Consider the following 22,018-nt stretch of genomic DNA (forward strand, 5'->3'; position numbering starts at 1 on the left):
TCAGGGAGGTCCTATTCCTTTGAATCAATGTCAGAACTGTCAAATGTTAGAACTAGGGCTCCCGACCTAGAGCTGTATCTTCTGGACTGAAGTTTAGTCCTCATTTCAGTCTTGTTTTCTTGACTTAATGCTAAAGAAGTCAGGACAATTACATCTTTCCCTTAATTTCTGTAAGAAATGTTGTTTTTGAGGTTAAATTCAATGAAATGAACAATCATTTCAGCTTCTTCTATGCAACGTACTCTGGATGAAAAAAGCCCCATAATTTCATACTTTTGAAGAATCCCTAGTTTGCTGTGAGGCTCAGGCAAAGACATAAATATGATTAAGCAATGTGATAAGTGCTGTGTATGGAATGCCATGAAATTAGGATAAGAGAATAATTCATTTGTCTGAGTGAATACTCCATTGTACTTTATATAACTGCTTTTGTGTTGGAGGATTTAAGAGCTCATGCTATCTCCTAGCTTGCCAACTATTCAATAATAGCATTTTTCTATTGAAAAGGGGAAGGGGCAAAATTGACCTTTGTTGTTCAGTTGCTAAGTCTTGTCTGACTCTGCAACTCCATGGACTGTAGCACACCAGGATCCTCTGTCCTCCATTCTCTCTCAGAGTTTGCTGAAATTCGTGTTCATTTACTTGGTGGTACTATCTAGTTAAATGATAAATACCAGAAATATATATTAATATCATGACTAACAAAACCAATCAAGTGACCTACAAAAATTATCACAAATATTATAATTACAAGTGTTGTTGTAACAGACTGTGAAATTAGAGGGAAAATAACCTGATACTAACTTAATTTTAGGTTAAGATTTTGTTGGATATGATATTACTTACCTTCTAACAAAACATCTTTATTGAGAACATTTTGAAGTGTGGGAAATGGTATTGAATTTTTAAGACAATCTGATATTGAGAGTGCACAGATTATTTTTGTACACCCATATAATCTTTGTTCTATCTCAGTATCTTCTATAAATTTATTTTGGCTTTTAGTGAGTCAGAAAATGCATCTTTTTCTCTCCATCTTTGCAAATTCAACCCAGTATTTCAAAATACAAATGTACTCTTTTAAATCTGTTCATTTTTCCAAGCAATAAGAGCCTGTCCTTAGAAGTTACTTGGAAGGACACTGGATTTATCTGTTGCAAAGAATCTGTAATGAACTTTGCTTTTCCTCTCTCCTTCCCTATTTCTCTTCCTCTTCTCTTTCTTCTTTGTGTATTCTTTGTCACGTGAAGTGCTTTCCAGTATGTTTCAGCTTGTCACCATTCTGTCACTGAGATAACTTGTGTAGATAATAGGTGGAAGTTAAATTGAATAAGCACATAACACTTTTATTTCATATAGTAGACAGACAAATACTGTATGATATCGCTTATATATAGAATATAAAAAATGAAGAAAGTGAATATAACAACAACAACAACAACAACAAAAAACAAACAAATAAACTCACAGATGTAGAGAACAACCTAGTGGTTACCAGTGGGGAGCTAGAAGAGGGGAGGGGCAAGATAGTAGTAGGGAATTAAGAAGTACAAACTATTAAGTATAAAATAAACCAGCTATAAGGACTTATTGCACAACACAAGGAACATAGCCAGTATTCTGTAGCAACTATAAATGGAATATAACCTTTAAAAATTATGAATCACTCTGTTGTTTGTCTATAACTTACATAATACTGTATGTCAACTATACTTCAATAAATTTTTTTAAAGTAAAAAAAAAGAAAGGACCTAGCCAACAGAGTTGTTCCAAAATCTTAAAAAATAATAATATAGCACTTCTTAAAAAGTACTTTTTTCCCAGTCCAATATAATCTTACACAGTGTCCAGTACCTTGTTTGTAATAGATTCCCCCAAATCTTCCATTCCTCTTCATTTTCTACAAAACCTGCATCACCCTACACACACACATATCAGCCCTGTGCGTCCTATGCTCCTACCCTCTCAAACTCTGTTACCATGTAGGTTTTCTGGCTTTCCCTTTAGATTCCATATTTGAATACACTCCATGTGTGGTAAGTATTATATTTTATTTTTTCTTACATGCTTAATTATGGAAATATGACCTAGAAAAGCTGTGAATAAGCAAGCTTAAAGAGAAACCACTGCTGATTCATTCATTTATTTGGCAAATATTGAATAGTGGCTTCTAAGACCAAGATGCTTCTAAGATGTCGTTGCTAGGCAATGAAGATAATAATAATAGTTTCCTGTGCCTTCAGCTTGCCCACAGAATAGTGGGAGCGTCAGAGAGATTTACAGATGAAGATGTATTCCTCAGGGACCACATCTGATTACAGATATTTACACGAAGTTGTATGAGAGTTTTGGTAACTAAGGCCATAGAATCTTACTCCAAATTTTGGGTGGCCCTTTTCATTCCCTTCATTTTTTTTATTGATACTTTGTACCCGCATCCCACTCAAATGAGGACTTTTTAAATCTTGAAATAAAGCCAAGTAGTCAGTTTAATTTATTTTTGAAATGACATTTTGCATATCAAAATACTAGTATGATGCCTGAGAAAAAGTAGGTATTCAAGGAATAAAATCTTTTCAATTTTTCCTTTCTTATTAGTTACACTCAAATTTCAATCTGAGACTGACTTAAGTTTTATAGGTCCTAAAGTAATGCTCAAAATTCTCCAAGCCAGGCTTCAGCAAAACGTGAACCATGAACTTCCAGTTGTTCAAGCTGGTTTTAGAAAAGGCAGAGGAACAAGAGACTAAATTGCCAACATCCGCTGGATCAACGAAAAAGCAAGAGAGTTTCAGAAAAACCTCTATTTCTGCTTTATTGACTATGCCAAAGCCTTTGACTGTGTGGCTCACAATAAACTGTGGAAAATTCTGAAAGAGATGGGAATACCAGACCACCTGACCTGCCTCTTGAGAAATCTGTGTGCAGGTCAGGAAGCAACAGTTAGAACTGGACATGGAACAACAGACTGGTTCCAAATAGGAAAAGGAATACATCAAGGCTGTATATTATTACCCTGCTTGTTTAACTTATATGCAGAGTACATCATGAGAAACGCTGGACTGGAAGAACCACAAGCTGGAATCAAGATTGCTGGGAGACATATCAATAACCTCAGATATGCAGATGACACCACCCTTATGGCAGAAAGTGAAGAGGAACTAAAAAGCCTCTTGATCAAGGTGAAAGAGGAGAGTGAAAAAGTTGGCTTAAAACTCAACATTCAGAAAACGAAGATCATGGCATCCGGCCCCATCACTTCATAGGAAATAGACGGGGAAACAGTGGAAACAGTGTCAGACTGTTTTTTTGGGCTCCAAAATCACTGCAGATGGTGACTGCAGCCATGAAATTAAAAGACGCTTACTCCTTGGAAGGAAAGTTATGACCAACCTAGATAGCATATTCAAAAGCAGAGACATTACTTTGCCAACAAAGGTCTGTCTAGTCAAGGCTATGGTTTTTCCAGTGGTCATGTATGGATGTGAGAGTTGGACTGTGAAGAAGGCTGAGCGCTGAAGAATTGATGCTTTTGAACTGTGGTGTTGGAGACTCATTGGAAAAGATTCTGATGCTGGGAGGGATTGGGGGCAGGAAGAGAAGGGGATGACAGAGGATGAGATGGCTGGATGGCATCACTGACTCGATGGATGTGAGTCTGGGTGAACTCCGGGAGTTGGTGATGGACAGGGAGGCCTGGCGTGCTGCGATTCATGGGGTTGCAAAGATTTGGACACAACTGAGCAACTGAACTGAACTGAAAACTTATATAATTTGAGGTATAACCTTTGAAAAATATATATATATAACATCACTTCAGTTCAGGCGCTCAGTCGTCCCCTTCTCCTCCTGCCCCCAATCCCTCCCAGCATCAGAGTCTTTTCCAATGAGTCAACCCTTTGCATGAGGTGGCCAAAGTACTGGAGTTTCAGCTTCAGCATCATTCCTTCCAAAGAAATCCCAGGGCTGATCTCCTTCAGAATGGACTGGTTGGATCTCCTTGCAGTCCAAGGGACTCTCAAGAGTCTTCTCCAACGTCACAGTTCTAAAGCATCAATTCTTCAGCGCTCAGCTTTCCTCACAGTCCAACTCTCACATCCATACATGACCACAGGAACAACCATAGCCTTGACTAGACGGACCTTTGTTGGCAAAGTAATGTCTCTGCTTTTGAATATGCTATCTAGGTTGGTCATAACTTTCCTTCCAAGGAGTAAGCGTCTTTTAATTTCATGGCTGCAATCACCATCTGCAGTGATTTTGGAGCCCCCCAAAATAAAGTCTGACACTGTTTCCACTGTTTCCCCATCTGTTTTCCATGAAGTGATGGGACCAGATGCCATGATCTTCGTTTTCTGAATGTTGAGCTTTAAGCCAACTTTTTCACTCTCCCACTTTCACTTTCATCAAGAGGCTTTTTAGTTCCTCTTCACTTTCTGCCATAATGGTGGTGTCATCTATTATTGAAGTATAATTGACATACCCAAAATACCTAAATGTCTAATGTATCCAATTTGATGAGTTTTGACATATGTATACTTCCCTGGTGACTCAAACAGTGAAGAATCTGCCTGCAATGTAGGAGTCACAGGTTCAATCCCTGTGTTGGGAAGATCCGCTGGAGGAGGAAATGGCAACCCACTACAGTATTCTTGCGTGGGAAATCCATGGACAGAGGAGCTTGGTGGGCTACAGTCTATGGGGTCACAAAGAGTTGAATATGACTGAGCAACTAACACTTTACATTCCTAACAACAGTGCCTGAAGTTTCTAGTATATCTGCATCCTTGGTAACATCTGTTGTCTTTTTTTCTTTTTAAATAGTGGTCCTTCTAATAGGTATGAGGTGATATCTCATTGTAGTTTTGATTTGCATTTCCCTGATAATTAGTGCTGTTGAGTGTTTATCATGTACTCATCATGTGTATTTCATCTTTGGAGAAATGTCTGTTTAAGTCTTTTGGCCCTTTTTAATTGGATTATTTGTGTTTTGTTTTCTTTTGCTATTGGGTTGTACTTATATATTTAGAATATTAACTCCTTATCAGATTATGGTTTACAGATATTTTCCTCCATTCTTTAGATTGCCTTTTCATTCTATTGATTGTTTCCTTTGTTGTGCAGAAGGTTTACCTTTGATGTAATCTTGTTTGTTTTTGTTTATGTTGCCTGTGCTTCTGGTGTCATATCCAAGAAATCACTTACAAGATCAATGTCAAGAAGCTTTTCCTCTGTGAATTTTGCAGTTTCAGGTTTATTTTTAGATCTACAATCCATTTTGAGTTGATTTTTGAGTATGATATGAAATAAGAGCCCAATTTCAATTCTTTTGGATGTGGATATCTAATTTTCCTAACACCATTTGTTGAATAAACTATTATTTCCCTTTATTACCTCTTTTACCTTACCTTTTTCCATGTAGTTGAGTGGTTGAGTTTGTTATGAATCTCATGATCACCAACTGTGTGACTTCTTTTTTCAAAATATGGGTCAGATTTATGTAAGATTTAGAATGAAATACTCATTTTGGAAAGAACAAGGTTGAGAAGATGCTTGAATGTCATATTAGATGCTTGGACTCTTATTTGGCTTATAATTGTAGTCTTTATTCACTGAATGTTTACTGATATTCTGAATATCAGTAAATATTCTCTCTCTTAACCTCTCTCTCTCTCTCTCTTTCTATGTCTGTCTCTCTTTCCTCTTCAGCTCTCTCTTTCTCCATATTGTACAAGTGTGATCTAGATATGATGCTTATTTTGGAGAGCTTATAAACTAGTTGTGGTTGGGGAAAAGATATTTTTAAGGAAAATAAACATTGTGATAAATATAGTCTAGATTTAGGATTAGGGGAGCTGAGAAGTGAGAGAAAGCACTTGGTATTGGTGTGTCATTTCAAGCCTGGCGGGGTTTCCATATCAAGATATTGGATGAATGACATTGCAAGCACAGGCAGTGAAGTAAGGAAAAACATGAAGTTAAAAGAAAGGAGGAAGAAGATCAAATTACTAGAAGCAGTAAATAAATAGAATGAGTAGTGCGGTAGAGCAGAAATATAGGTTATATGTAAATAACCTTGAATATTGAGCTGAGATGTTTTAAGTTTTTAATTTCCTTTTCATTTTAAAAAGCAACTTTTCTTTATACATTCCTAGAAATAATGTCTTTTCATGACTCTTAAAATTAATATTTACTGAAAATAAGGTAAGTACATAGAACTAGGGTAGACATTGCATAGATTTACCCTCAAGAGTCCTTAAGGAGGGAGACAGATGTGTAAGCAAATAACTCTATTACTGTGTTCCAAAAACCATTGCAGAGATATGCCCATGAAATAAATAATTATGGAAAAGGAAACTTATCTCTCAAGGGTTTGGGTAAGACTTATGGTCCAGTTAAATAGGGAAGATAGGGTTTCCAAAAACCTATCTTCCAAAAAGACAGGGTAAAAGAACCATGAATCCAATTTAGTTTAATTAAGATCAAGGGGAAACTTAGGACATAACAAAAGACTCTGTGAAACTGCTTATGATGAATGGAACAAGTTGCAGGTGATAAACTGGAAGTGTGGTTTACAGTCAGGTGGAAAAGGGCATTGAGGGTCAGACTAAAGGCTTTGGATCTGTCCTGTACATGATGAATAGTCACTTGAGGAATCAAGCAGGGAACTGACAGCAGGGAAGTGGCATGAGTAGAGGGAAGGGACTTGGAAGAATGGTATGGCCCAGTTGCTCTTTGAGAATGGAAAGGAAGACTGGAGATATAGGAGGGATTGTCACTAAGTAACAAAGGGCTGGAGCCAGAGTGCTGTGTGGAAGATAAATAATAGATCAGAAGAAGTCATTTGCCATTCTTCAAGATTTTAAGAGGCAGATGCAGACCCTCCCAAAGAGAATAGCTTTTAGCTTTTACCACTAAAAACTCTCATTCCAGATTGTTTACTGATTTTGTTTTTAATGAACTTGCTAAATCTCCCAAAGCGTACCATCTAAAAGCCATTATCACCTTATGCTTCGAATAAAACTTTCACACAAGTTTCTTGTTTTTGTCTCTGTCTTGCTTTAGCAGTTTTCTCCCTCTCCTCAGATAGGAAAAGCTTTATAGTTGCTTTTTTAATCCTGTTTTAGCTAAATGAACCAATGTTCTTTGCATTTGTCCTGGGAAATCTTTACTTTAGAAAGACATTATGCACAATTTTGGATTTCTTTACTCTTTTTCATAAGTATCATCATTGGACTTGTTATTTTCCAGTGGTTGCATTTATTTACAGTGTGTAAATGTAGTTCATACCTCATGTGTTGACTCTACTTTTGTTCCCAACGTCTATCAGTTAGAAGTAGGTTTGGCTCAGACGAAAGTAACTAAAGTAGGTTGCACAGACTAAAGCAACAAGGACTTATTTTTCTCACATAAAGGCAGACCTAGGTAATTGGAAGCTGGACTGGTGCCATTGCTCCACAAAGTCCTCAGGGGCCCGACTCTTTACAGGCCACTTGTCATCACCCTCTCAAGGGGCAGCCCTTGTTTTCATGGCCTGAGATAATCCAGCAACCCTAACCTCATCCCCATCCAAACAGCAATAGGGGAAATGGTAGAAGAGGGCAAAGGGCAGTTGTCTTGAAGAAAAGGATATTCAGGAGTACAAAGACATTTCTGCCTACATCTCATTGGCCAGTACTGATCCATTGCTACAGTTAGACACAGGCTATATATGGAAATTTATTGAAATTATCTATTATTTTTGAGAAGGTGAGAATGGGTATTAGGTGATCAGATCAGATCAGTTGCTCAGTCGTGTCCGACTCTTTGCGACCCCATGAATCGCAGCACACCAGGCCTCCCTGTCCATCACCAACTCCTGGAGTTCACTGAGACTCACATCCATCGAGTCAGTGATGCCATCCAGCCATCTCATCCTCTGTCGTCCCCTTCTCCTCTTGCCCCCAATCCCTCCCAGCATCAGAGTCTTTTCCAATGAGTCAACTCTTCACATGAGGTGGCCAAAGTACTGGAGTTTCAGCTTCAGCATCATTCCTTCCAAAGAATACTCAGGGCTGATCTCCTTTAGAATGGACTGGTTGGATCTCCTTGTAGTCCAAGGAACTCTCAAGAGTCTTCTCCAACACCACAGTTCAAAAGCATCAATTCTTCGGCGCTCAGCCTTCTTCACAGTCCAACTTTCACATCCATACATGACCACTGGAAAAACCATAGCCTTGACTAGATGGACTTTTGTTGGCAAAGTAATGTCTCTGCTTTTGAATATGCTATCTAGGTTGGTCATAACTTTCCTTCCAAGGAGTAAGCATCTTTTAATTTCATGGCTGCAGTCACTATCTGCAGTGATTTTGGAGCCCAGAAAAATTGGGTATTAGGTGAAATTAAACTTAAAAGAGAAGGAGGAGGAAATAGGATATTTGAGGCAGATAACCACATTAGAGAGCCAGAAAACCTTTGTTCAGTTGCATTTCCAACAGGATTACCTCTCTGAACCTGTTTGCTCTTCTAAAAATTAGGCTAATCATTCTGTCCTAAATTCTTCATCGTGTTGATGGTTGAGGGTCAAATACAATGATGAATTCATCAACACTTTGAAAATTGTGTTGCACAAAAATAAAGTATTATTTTAAAAGTGGTAAGCGATCTTCTGAATATAAGCTGAGTAGATATAGGTCAGGTGATATGTCAATTTATATTAGACCTTATGGTTACCTTATTTGACAAGCAGAAGAATCATATGTCAATGAAAAATAGCTCTTTAATAGAGAGAACACATCTCTGTTTATGTCAAGGACGTGATAGTACATTTGATTCTTCTATCAATTCTATGCAGTAAGGATTATTATGCCCATTTTATAGACAGGAAAACTAGAGCAGAGAGAGTAAACAAATGGCTCCAAGGCACACAGCTTCTGAGTGATGAGTTTAGAAACTACTCTGTCTATGAATCTCTCCCACTTTTTTGTAATCTGTGTTGCTGCTTTAATGTTTATACACCACACTTCTTGTTGCCCATTTGATAAAATCTAGATCTCTAAGATAGGAGTGACAGACTCTCAGGTATTTCTCCTTACCTTATCTCCATGGTGTTCGTGCCCATTCCTCCCCAGTATGAATCAAATCCTTCAATCTGCTAGTCCCTTCGTATACACATACACTACCCTACAGAAACTCTTACTTCCTGCCCTACTATAATGTTTCTGATCTTCGCCTACTCAACTTCTGTCCCTTCTTTAAGTGTCAGCTTGGGTCTCCTCTTCTGTGTGAGACATTTCTTGAACACTTCAGATCACAGATCTTCCATTTCCCTGAACTTCTGTACATAGAGAATATATATATATATATATATAGAATGCATATATTACATTTAATTATAGAACTACATTATACACTGTATCAGATTATTCCATATGCCTTAGCTGTCTCTCCCCAACTAGACTTTAAGGTCTTATACTACTTCTCATTTCAGTAACACAAGGACAATTGTAAGAACATGGGAGGAACAAAAACAAGTACAGATTCAAATTGCGGTAACAATTAATTCTTAAGCATCTGCTAAGATTTAGTCTCAGCTTTCATGACAGATGAGGAAAAAGATTCAAAAAGGCAAAGAAACTGGTCTGATGTCAAATATCTAGGAGTTGAATACTGCTATATTAAACTTGTGGTCTTAGGCTTGATCCTTAGAACTATCAGTTGAACATTTGACTAAAAGCCAAATACTGTGTAGGTGTCTGTGTCTTGTTTGTGTGTGTGTGTGTGTGTGTGTGTGTGTGTCTGTGTCTTGTGTGTGTGTGTGTGTGTGTATGTTTAGCTTACTATTCCATGTTGAGAGAACCCCAGAAAATACACATATATATTTTTCTTATATTCAAAACTGAGACCAGAACTGATGGGAATTTTATCAGTAGAAAGGATAGATAAGAACTTCTAACTAAGGCAGGTTGTTAAAGTGAACTACAGGGCTATTCTCTTATGTTATAAATATTTAGTTGTTATAAATATTTCATTCATATTCATGTTGCCATCTATACAGCCTAGCTGTATGATTGCTTTCCAACTTTAGGTAATATGAATTCTTTCAGGTTAGAGATAATGTTTTATGCTTATGCTCATTTTGTAATTATCAGTGTTAACTAAAATAGTGCTATATAGGGATATATAATTTATAGAAGTACACTTTTGAAGGAATTAGATTATCTTATTTATTTTCTTTCTGATATTTATGTACCTTCTCCAAGTAGACAAGTAGACTGTTGAATACTTTCAGTAGTGGACAGCACAAATATTCAAAGACTACAAACATATTCTCATTTTATCATAGGATATTGAATTAAATTTATGAAGTTGATTTTTAATGGTTTTGTGCATAAATATGGATGTATATATATATATTTGATATACAATATGTCCATCAGAGCTTAAGCTATCTAGCAATCATTGATCCATCTATCTACGTTTATATATAAAAACTGAAAAATAAAGAGAACTGTTCTCCTATTTCTAGCATAGTTAAGTATAAGCCAGTGGTTTTTGCTTTCATCTTGTGTGTTTAAGAAGACAGTGTTCAGGACCACAAGGAAAATAAGCTCTGGCATATGTTATGAAGATCACATTTTATTTTTAATTATGATTCGAAATGTATTTTCTTCCGTTAGGAATTTTTTAGTTCAAATTATTTGTTTGTTAGGAAAAATCATCTTATACTATTTGAGTGTATGTTCATTTTGTAGAGTGGAGATCCTGGACTCTCAGACCATGGGGGGCGCTTGGAGTCCTTCTAATCTAATCCCTTTATTACAGATGAGTTTATGTGATTTACCTGAAGTCACTGAGTGTTAATAATTAGTCCTGCTGCAGAAACAAGAAGTCAGTTCTCCTCACTCTTAGAACTGCCCCCGCCAACTAATATCAGTTCATAGGTTTTAATCCTCAAAAGAGTCATTTTAAGAAGCAAGATGGTATATTCAAAAGGTCAGTGATCCTTTCCTCTCTTTTTGCCCTCTAGCCCTCTTCAATCTAATCCCTGTGGGCCTGCGTGTGGTGGCCATCCAAGGGGTGAAGGCCAGCCTCTATGTGGCCATGAATGGTGAAGGCTATCTCTACAGCTCAGTAAGTACCTTGGTGTTTGTGCATGTGTATGTCTGTTTGTGTGTTCGCGCACACACAGAAACTGGCATTGAGAGGTAATGAAGTAACCATATATTAGGGAGAAAAATTGCAAATTGAAGTCATTTTATATTTTCTGATCCAGTGTGTCAGTGTTACTATACAAATTTTATAATTTATACTGTTAAAGATCATGCTTTGTTGAGAAAGAACTAGCAACTCTTCCTGTGATATAAAGTCTCTTTTTCTAGTTTCTACTTCTAGACGATAATCTTGTGAATTTTACCTTTAATTCAAGAGGTAAGACATTTTTCCTTTATGCTGTTACTTCTCTTTCAAGCACAGTGGATGGTTTAGGAAGCTGAATTCTTGAATTTGTCTGGGAATCTTCTCTGACTTATTGCGGAGAAAAAAACCTTTCAGAATAGACTGTGTTTTTGTTTGTATTTAACAAAACTGTGTAGTACCTAATGTGTCAGATTCCTCAGATAACTGCAGAATTGATGAAATGAGCTTCGGATTCGGGGCTGAGATATTTGAGTTTAATTTGCATTTCAGCTACAGTATTCCTTTGGGAAAGTCATCTCTTCTCTTTGACTTAATTTCCAAACTTTCAAAATGAGGGTGTTGGGACTCAGGCTGTCAAACATCCCTCTTAAATCTAAAATTGTTAAAATTAGGCAGCCTTAGTAGCTACATTATAAGCCCTGGCATATTTGAAAGCAGTTAATAACCTCACTCTCAAGATAGTAATTTATGCACTGAGACAGTGCACAGCACTGAATCTTGTATATGTATATAATTCTTGTTATATCCTAAGGAAATTACATATTTCAGAAGAAATATCCTTGAAAACCACAGATTTCCACCTTTCTGTCTGTGATCTCAGTAAATAGACTAAGTTATTCAGGAAGTTCACTTATGCCTACTAGATTCTCAGTTAATTATTAAACAGCTTTTATTAAACGTTTTCCATAGTCAGATGAATCTCTGGTACCCTATGCTTGCTTCCACCTGTCATTCTTATTAACATTCTTAAAGTTGCTATTTTACTCCTGAACAGGTTCACATCTGAATATGCATTTATATACCAGATGTGTACATCCGCATTTTGTCAATGGTTCTACTCAAAATAATTCATAAAGATAGATACATTTTTTAGTTAAAACAATGGGCTTTCATTCTTAATGTGTCATAATTCTAACATTTTCTAATGTCCAATTATTGTGAGTCTGCATTTTAAATGTGAGAATTAAAATAAGAAAAAAAAGTTAGCCGGTTTTATTTTGAATGACTCCAGTTAGTGAAACTTAAAAAAAAATTTTTTTAATGTATTACAAGCTAAAACATTTAGGTGATCTTAGGATACTATTAATTTAAGAATTTAATCAGTCATCAAGTAAACACCTGAAGGTAGACCATATTTACGTCTCTATTCAGAAGGTTGTTATTCATTTTTATATTTATTTAAAAGATCATAATTCAGGTTGTAATTCCACACAAACCTTAGAGTTCAAATTTCTGAACCAGAAGTCATTTCCAAAGGTCTGGGAAGGAGGAAAATAAAAAGTATTGTCTGAAAATGGTATTGTAGCATGTGGCAGCTGTGTAGGAACGTGTGTGTGTGTGTGTGTGTGAGTGTGTGTAAAGAGGGTGGGGACTGGGAGGGGTCACTGTTGTTGGGTGCAATGCCAAAGTTCCTGGGAGAGGCGCCTGAGCTGAGTATTCAGCATGACATACCTGAACTTCATGTGAGGCAACCCCTTAAGAGAAACATTTTTTCTATCTCTGTTGCTAAGAGCTAGGCTTAAAATACTGGGATCCCATAGGAGAGATTTTAAGAAATTTTTGACTAGAGAATGTTACAGTAGGTGCTTTTTTCTAATCGATTGAACACCTTAGTAAAACCAGTAATCACCTGTTGAGTTACCTGATTTGGGTACCTAGAGTTTCAGTTTTTCTCTGCGCTTAAATTTACCTCATACCAAGCATTTGCAACTTTTTTCCTGTGTGGTACTACTAGGCTACTGGAACAATTTTCTTAATTATAAGCATGGCATCGCTGACATAGGGCATCAGGGTCCCTACTTTCAAAATCACTCTCTTTCTATATAGCACTAATAGTAGGAAATGCTGGTTTTTAATTTTATACCAGCTTTTCCTACTGTCTGTCTCTTTGTTACGGGACGAAGTGGTGATAGTCACACAGTCGTGTCCGACTCTTTGTGACCCTATGGACTGAAGCCCGCCAGGCTCCTCTGTCCATGGGATTCTCCAGGCCAGAATACTGGAGTGGGTTGCCATTCCCTTCTCCAGGGACAGGACCAAAGGGGGCCAGTATTGGGAGAAGCGCACCTGAAAGAGAATTGGGTATCAAGGCTTCATCATACTTGTTCTCCTTCCTGTGTGTGCAGCATGTCTCAGCAAGAGAGCACTAGCATGGCCAGGAGCCTTGCAGTGAGTTAAAAACAGGATGTTGCAGGCTTTCTTGAGGCGCTTTTGGTATATATTAAGGCTTGAAGTTATTTGAAAAGCAGTTTCCTACTTTATGGTAAACAGTATAGCTGAGCATACCAATAAGGTCCATTCCTGGAATTTGAGGTGGGGGTGCAGGGGGACTGATGATATGTTTCTGAGGGCAAACCCTAGAGATCTTAAAGAAGCTCAGTTAGAATCCAAGAGGAATTCTCAAATGGTATCATCCATGTAGTGTCACTTACCTTGTCTGTATTCATAGTTAAGCTTGGAATTAATTCCCTTGCTACGTCTGATTTCTCTGCTCCTTTATCACAAGACAAAAAAGAGAGTAGTAAAGACTACTACTTTGCTATCAAGGACTATTACTTTACTACAAGGGACTATCCGGTAGCATAGAGCTAAGAAGTTTTGGAATCCATTCTGAAAGTCTTTATTTTAATAGGTGATTTTAATACATATGCTTTTAATGAGATTGTTGATGCATCTGGATTTGTTTTTACCCTTGTAGTTTGCACTTTTTGCTTCTATTTTATTTTCTCACATTATTGAAACATTTTCTTATTCTATCTGTATTCTTCTGCTAGTTTGTAAATGTAGGTTATAATCCTAGTCTTTTAAGTATTTATATTTTTTAACATACATGAATAATTTGCTGAATAATAAAATATATTTATTTCTGTCCTTCTAAACAGCTGATAGACCTTGGTATGTTTTCTTCCCTAGTAAATACTACCATCCTTGTCAGGAATTAGACTATTTACACTTTAAATGAAAATATGCACAGTTATTATTCTATAGTAAAAGTTAAATTTGTGAATCTTAAAGTAATTTCTGTGCACATAGGTTTAGTTTTCCTGTGTATCAAATTTGATCCTTCTGAGTTCACTTTTCTTCTAAACAAAATCCTTTTCTGTTTGTTGGTCAATAGACTGTGAATTCCCTTCATTTCTAGTACCTCTGAAAATACTTTACTATCACTTTCAGTCTTGAATTACAGTTCAGATAGTTACATAGTTTTTAGTAGACCTATATTTTCCCCAACACTTTGAAAATTATATTCCACTGATTTCCTGCCATCTGTTGTTGACTGTAAGAAGACTGCTATCAGTTTAATATTCTCTTCTTTGTAGATAATCTATGTGGAAAATTAAAGAAACTTTTTCTCTTTATACTTCATGTTCTGCAAATTCACTATAATGTCTAGTTGTAGATCTATATTAAGTTGTTAGAAATTCAGAATCACTTTCAATCCAAAGAATCAGAATTCTTTAATTTTGGAAAGTTTTAACTCTTCCCATATACATTTTATTTCTCTGTTACAATTTCCAGTCTTTTGTGCTGATAGTATTTAAATGACTTTCACTAGAAACCTGAAAATTTATCTACTCTAGAAATGATGCCAACTATTTTGTGATTTCAGTCACTGTGCTTTAAATTTTTGGATGTCTAATGGTTTCCATTCCATATCTACCTGATCTTGATTGATTTGTTTTTACTATCTAGCTCTTTTTACAGAAAGTTATTAACTCATTTATGTCTCTGAGCATTCTTATAATACTTATTTGAATACTTATAATTCTTTTTATACTTACTAGACTTTTCCACAAAGTTAATTGCTTTTGTAATGAATTCATGTTTCAATCAATGATTTTGTTAGCTGTCAATTTTAGAATAAGATTCAGATTATATTAGGATTTAGAGTTAGTTCTGCATATGTTTGAATTTTGTTCTGCAGGCCCATTTCTCTTTGTTTTTCTTTTCTTCATAATCATCTTCCTTTTAAGTCTGCCCTCAATTTCCACCATATATTTGGTTGTTTCTATGTAGCCTCTGGGGATTCCCAGGTGGCTAAGTGGTAAAGAATTTGCCTGCCAATGCTGGAGACGCAGGAGACGTGGGTTCAATTCCTGGGTCGGGAAGATCTCCTGGAGAAGGAAATGTCAACGCACTCCAGTATTCTTGCCTGGAGAATTTCATGGACAAAAGATCCTGGCCAGCTATAGTCTATGCAGTTGCAAAGAGTCTGATACAACTTAGCAAGTAAATAGCAACAACAACAACAAATGGAACCTCCAGTGGCCTTAGTTTAGAATAAGATTTCAAGAGTCATTTCAAGACTCCAATCCTAGCATAGCATTGGGTTAGGAAAGGGGGCCTGGGTAGGAGTATTGCTTGGTCTTATCTCTCTCATTAGGAGGCGATGTCTGTCATTGCATCTTGTTTAAAATAGTAGCAGCATTTTAAAAAATACAGTTTATGTACAATATTACATTAGTTTCAGATGATTTACATAGTGATTAGAAATTCATATACCTTAGAAATAATCACCATGGTAAGTCTAGTAACCACCTGTCTCCATGCAGTTATTACAATATTATTGATCATATTCCTTATACTATATATTACAACTCCAGGTCTTATTTATTCTGTAATTAAAATCTTATACTTCTTCATCTGTTCACTTATTTTGTCCAATCCTACAACCCCTTCCCATCTGACAACTACTAGTTTGTTCTCTGTATCTGATCTGTTTTCATTTTGTTTTGGTTGTTTGTTTTATTTAAGATACCACAAATAGGTGAGATCATATAATATATGTCTATATCTGGCTTATTTCACTTAGTGTAATACTCTCCAGACCCAACAATGTTGTTGCAAATTGAATATTTTCTTTTTCTTTTAAATGTTCCGTTATATATATGTGTGTGTCTGTGTGTTTGGGTATGTGTGTGTGTGCACGTGCGTACACACAGTTGCTCAGTCATATCCTACTCTGTGACCCCACGGGCTGTAGCCTGCCAGGCTACTTTGTACATGGGATTTCCCATGCCTGGGAAATGGGAATGGGAATAGCTAAATCTGATGCTTCAGCAAAAATACTGGAGTGGGTTGCCATTTCCTTCTTCAGGAAATCTTCCCAAACCAGGGATCCAACCTGTATCTCTTATGTCTTCTGCATTGGCAGGCGATTCTTTCCCACTAGCCATCTGGGAAGCTCCCATATGTATGTATGTATTATGTGTGTATGTATATATATGTATATATACATACACACGTATGTATATATACATCTTTTTTATACATTCATCTGTTGATCGACACAGGTTGTTTCTGTATCATGGCTATTGTAAATAATACTTCAGTTAATATCTTATTATTACAAGATATTGAATATAGTTCCCTGTGGTAAACAGTAGGCCCTTGTTGTTTATATATTTTAAAGTTTATTTTTAAAATCAACATTGCTTATCCTATTTGCTGTTGCAATTAAAGATGTGTGACACCATACTGTTACAGCGGAATGTCTTGGCACTGCCTTTAGAATTCTATACCTAAATCTGATGCTTCAGCAAGAGTAGTGTTGAGATTGCAATAAGATACTGACTTTACATTGAAAAACTGAGTCAAAATTTATTGAGAAATATAGAAGGGGTCTCTGAGGAAGAAGAAAAGAGAAAGCCAATTTCAAAAGTTATTGGAAGAAGACTGATTTATGCCCACAAAATGGCATTAGGATTTTTTATTTTACACCTCTAATTTCTTTTCTTCCCCACTATCATAAATGGCCAAAATTTTCCATCACTGAGGATAAATAAAAATTTTCTCATTTCCTGTAGCCAAAAATAACTCCCACAGTTTATACTTTAGTAGGACATTTATCTGTATATTTCCTTTCTTTCTTTTGTTGGAATTATTTTCATGCCCTATCTATTAACTTTGATGCAAGTTCCTTGAAGTCAGTGATCATATTTAATATATATTAATATATACCATAGGACTTCCCAGGTGGTGCAGTGGTAAAAAATCTGCCTGCCAATGCAGGAAATGAAGGAGATGCAGGTTCCATCCCTGAGTTTGGAAGATCTCCTGGAGAAGGAAATGGCAACTCACTTCAGTATTCATTCTTGCCTGGGAAATCCCATGGACAGAGGAGCCTGGCACGCAGTAGTCCTTGGGGTCGCAAGAGCAGCTGAGCCCACACACCCATACTTGCGTCTAGAATATAGATACAAAAGAGTTACCCACTCTGGAATCTGAGTTTCTCCATCAACTGACTTCCTCATGGAATGCTTTGAAATTTGAGGCATATGCAGAATTATTTCTTGGGTAATGATGTCTCTGAAAAGTCTAATATTGAAGGAGGATATGGAGACAGAGGGGGAACACCTTAGCCATTAATGCCAAATGAATCATAGAGTTTTGAAGTTAATGGTGCCTGAATAGAGAGAAATCAAAAGCCAAACCACAGAGGCTTGTCCAGCAATTAGATTGTTAAATATTCAGATTAGATCATTTGCATAAATTTTCCCATATACTTGACGTTTTCTTGAATTTTATAATATTTCTTTTTCATCCTAGGTTGATTTTGGGCTATAGTACCTAGAAAATTGCTTATTTTACCTACTTTTTAAAAATCCTCATATATATATATATATATATATTAACTTAACTGGGTTATTTTGATCAACACAACTCAAGAATCTGGCTGTGTTGCTTGAGAACATATGACAAGAAATTGTGTTGCTTTGCTTAGAATTAGGTTGTTTTTCTTCAGAAAGAATCAGCAGGTTATTAGTTATACTTTTTGTAAGGAGTGAATGATGATAAGCATCTATTTTTACCTTATGATGTTTTCAGTAATAAGTGGTATTGGATTTATTCCACGAGTTTATAATTTCTGGAAAATGTTAATACTTTAGCTCCTGAGCTAGTCTTAATTGTAAAAATTAGCATATGTATTTACTGTAGCATTTTTTATTGAAAAGTAAAAATAGGATTAAGCTTCTAAGAGTAGCACTAACGAGAACCTTTGATTGAATCATTTGAAAATGATACTACAAGTTAGATTTTTGTCTTTCTACTTTGCCATTGGGCACATTAGGCCAACATGTAGTCATATATCCCAAATTTCTCAGTTGTGTTTCTTAGTTCATAAGTAGTATGTAAGAATGAAATCTTTATAAATAAAACTGGGTTTGAATCACAACTCTGTAACTTACTTCCTTTGTGTCATTGAGGAGATTTCTTAACCTTCTAGACTCAGTTTCCTTATATATAAAATGGAGACAATAATGAAAATACCATCTTTATAGTGTTGTAGCAAGGATTAAATGAGACGATGCATGTAAAGCCCTAGCACTGTGCCTACTACAGTCAGTGCTCAGTGTCAGCTGCAAGTAGTAGTAATAGATATATTAAATAAGGTGCTCATTGTAGACTAAATCAGTTTCTTACCCTCAGTTCATGAAGTTCACGTAGGGTAATTCTACCCTTATTTTCAGTGGTAATTCCTGGTTTGGCTAATCTAATATCTTTAGCCACCCCGGCCATGGGAGGTTGGTTGCAGAGCATCTCTCATTAATTTAGAGCCAATTAACTTCAGGCCAAAGACTTGACTTTATCTGTTGAAGGAGAGTTTCCTTTTTTTCTTTTAAACGGAATTTAGAACTGAGAGGATCAAGGGCTATAGCCGTCTTAAAACTACTAGGAGAGGGACTTCCCTGATGGTCCTATGGTTAAGACTTCACCCTACAATGCAGGGGGTGCAGGTTCAATTCCTGGTCGGGGAGCTAAGATCCCACATGCCTCGAGGCCAAAAAACCAAAACAAAATAGATGCAGTTTTATACCAAATCCAATAAAGATTTTAAGGTTAATAATAATTATATTAGAAAAAACAAAACTCAAGGAGAAATCATGTCTTAGAATGATTCCAACATTCAGAAGACAGAATGTTTCTAGGTGGAAAGATGGAGGAACCAGGTCTTGTTCACATCCTTTCTCACATTGCACATGAAGACATACCTGGAGCCAGCTCTACCACTGAAGTTTTCAGTTTTAGGAGCCAATTATTACCCTTCTGTATGAACCAGTTTAGGCTGCATTTTTTTTTTAACCTGATAAACTGACAACGGAGCAAATCAATTTTCAGAGTTTTAATACTTTCCAAGAAAGCTAAAGCTCCATTTGTTCCATGTTCTCCATGTCATGTCTGCAGAAGGATTTCCCAGTGGCCTTGTTCTGTGGAGTTAGGACTTTACTGTGGCTTTCTGGGCCAGCTTGATTCCCAAAAGAGATCCTCTGCTCTTATTACTTCTGCCTTCCCTTTCTTGTTCCTCTCCAAAACCAATGTAAGAATTTGTCATTTTTGTATATATGTATTTCTTGGGTTTATAATGAATAAATCATCAAAAGATAGGACTCAACAACTTTTCTTCCCCTCTGCCCCCCATCATGGGCCAGTTTTTCAACTTCTGGGGACATTTTTCAAAATATCTCCTTATATAACTCACTTGGAGGGAAATATATAAAGTATGTCCATAAGCCATGCCTTTGATAAACTTCAGGGATGGGAAAAGAGAAGCAATTATGAATGCTAAATGCAGAGGGAAAATCAGTAAGTAATCAGTTGAGATTTGAGTGGAATAGAGAGGTAGTAAAGCAGAGAAACAGAAGCAGTTCATTTTTATGACTAAGTCTGAAGATAAGTCCAATATTTAAATAGATAGCACTGAGGAAAAGAACAGGAAAAAGCAAAATAAAAAAAGCATAGTGATAGCTGGTCAAATTAGAACAATTGTCAGACAAAGACAGGCCACAGAGTGGGACATTTTGAGGAGATTTCAAGTCTACAGCTTACTGTATTCATGGTGCATTTAAAGTTTGTTTATGCAACATAGATTTTTAAAATCTAGTAGTTAAATTGGGGAAATTGTTTAGCTGCATAGAAATGTAATGTCAAAACTGACATATTTCAGGCATCTCTAAATGGAAACAAATTTTGAGGCCACTGAAAACATCAGTATCACATGGGTACCTGTCATAAAAGCGTTCCAATTTATGTCTGATGTCTTAGTGTAAGTAACTGTTTGACCCTTAGAGGAGTCTGCTTTAGGGTTTGGGTAATAATTATATAGTCAGATTATACATGATCCTATATATGATTCAGTGGGTGATCACATGTCAATATAAGCATGAAATCTCACTGAATAACTTAAAAATTTTCTTTTCTGATTTCCTTTACAAAACCAACTTTTAATGGTAAATTTCTTAAGTTTATTTTCCCATATCACTCAATGATTGAGTATGGTTGTGAGTAAGAAAAGATACCCATAGCAATGGTTTAAAAGGATGAAAGCTTTAAGGTTTCTCACGTCACCAGAAGTCTGGAGATAGATAGAGGTGCCAATGTCTTTACGTTTATTTGATCTTCTCATGGTGCAAGATGACTCCTAACTCCTTAGCTAACATGTATACATTCTGGGAAGTAAGAAGGGGCACAGAGAAAGAGATGAAGCCTTTATCAGAAAAGCACACTTTCCCAGAGGTTCCAGAAATGTCCATAGTGACGTCCAGTGATGACCATAGAACTATGTCACATAGTCACCCCTAAGTGAAAAGAGTGTAGGGAAATGTTTCAATTAAAAAAAGTTTGGGGGGGCTGTCAATAAGACATTGCCATATTCAACAAAATCATTGTTCTGTTAATATGGAGGAGAAAATGGATATTGGGTAGACACCCAACAATTGCCATACTTCTCCAGACTAAAAATATAAATGTAGATAATGTAAGACATTGGGACAAGAGAGTCAGAGAGACAGAGAGTAAGTAACATATTGAATAATAGATCTGCATGTGTAGTTTCTTCACATAAGATCTTCTGAATCACTGTAAGTGTTGGTTGAAAAAATTATGCCTCTCTACTGTGAGATATTGAACTCTAGTGACTAAATACTGAACTCTTACAATGAATTTCTTTCTGTTATTTGTATTATCCTTGTTTTTTGACTCCTTTTACATTGAATCCAGGAAAAAGTTGCATGTTTTAAAAATTTTTATGATGTTCAAGGAATTTTTTCTTTATTATTAATATTCGTAAGGAATTTCCAGGAACTTTCTCAGCTTTTTCAATGAAAAGACTTCTTTGGCATTATTTTAAAACCTTGAAACCCAATTAGTAGCACATTGCCAAAAATATATGTATTTTAAAAGCTCCACATTACATATAAGAAGAACTTAAGATGAATCATAAACTTAAATGCGGGAGCTAAAACTATAAATCTCTTAGAAGAAAGCCTAATCTTTATGATCTTACGTTAAACAGTAGCTGCACAGACATGACATCAAAAGCATAAGAACAAAAGAAAAAATTTCATCACAATTAAAACATTTGTGCCTCCAAAGACACAATTAAGAAAGTGAAAAAGACAGCTCGGAGAAGGGGAGAAAAGTTAGCAGTTCATTCATCTAATAAGGAATGTGTATCTAGAATATATAAATAACTCTTACAATTAAAAATAAAAAGATTAAAAATGTGCAAAGGATTTGAATAGACATTTCCAAAAAAGATATGCAAATAGTTAATAGCCACATGAAAAGATGTTCAACATCATTAGACATCAAGGAAATGCAAATCAACAACCACAAGGAC

General features: G+C 36.1%; 1 protein-coding gene across 10 annotated transcripts in view; it reads left to right on the top strand.

Annotated features, from left to right (window-relative positions):
• The window catches only part of FGF12 (fibroblast growth factor 12), a 650,917-nt gene that overhangs the window by 443,149 nt on the left and 185,750 nt on the right, over positions 1–22,018 (top strand). For all 10 annotated transcript variants that reach the window (XM_055568690.1, XM_055568692.1, XM_055568693.1 and 7 more), the window contains one exon: positions 11,009–11,112. In XM_055568690.1, the coding sequence (XP_055424665.1) occupies positions 11,009–11,112 (104 nt within the window). The remainder of the gene's footprint in view (positions 1–11,008; positions 11,113–22,018) is intronic.

This window comes from Bubalus kerabau, chromosome 2 (genome assembly GCF_029407905.1).
Source record: "Bubalus kerabau isolate K-KA32 ecotype Philippines breed swamp buffalo chromosome 2, PCC_UOA_SB_1v2, whole genome shotgun sequence".
NCBI classification, from domain to species: domain Eukaryota; kingdom Metazoa; phylum Chordata; class Mammalia; order Artiodactyla; family Bovidae; genus Bubalus; species Bubalus kerabau.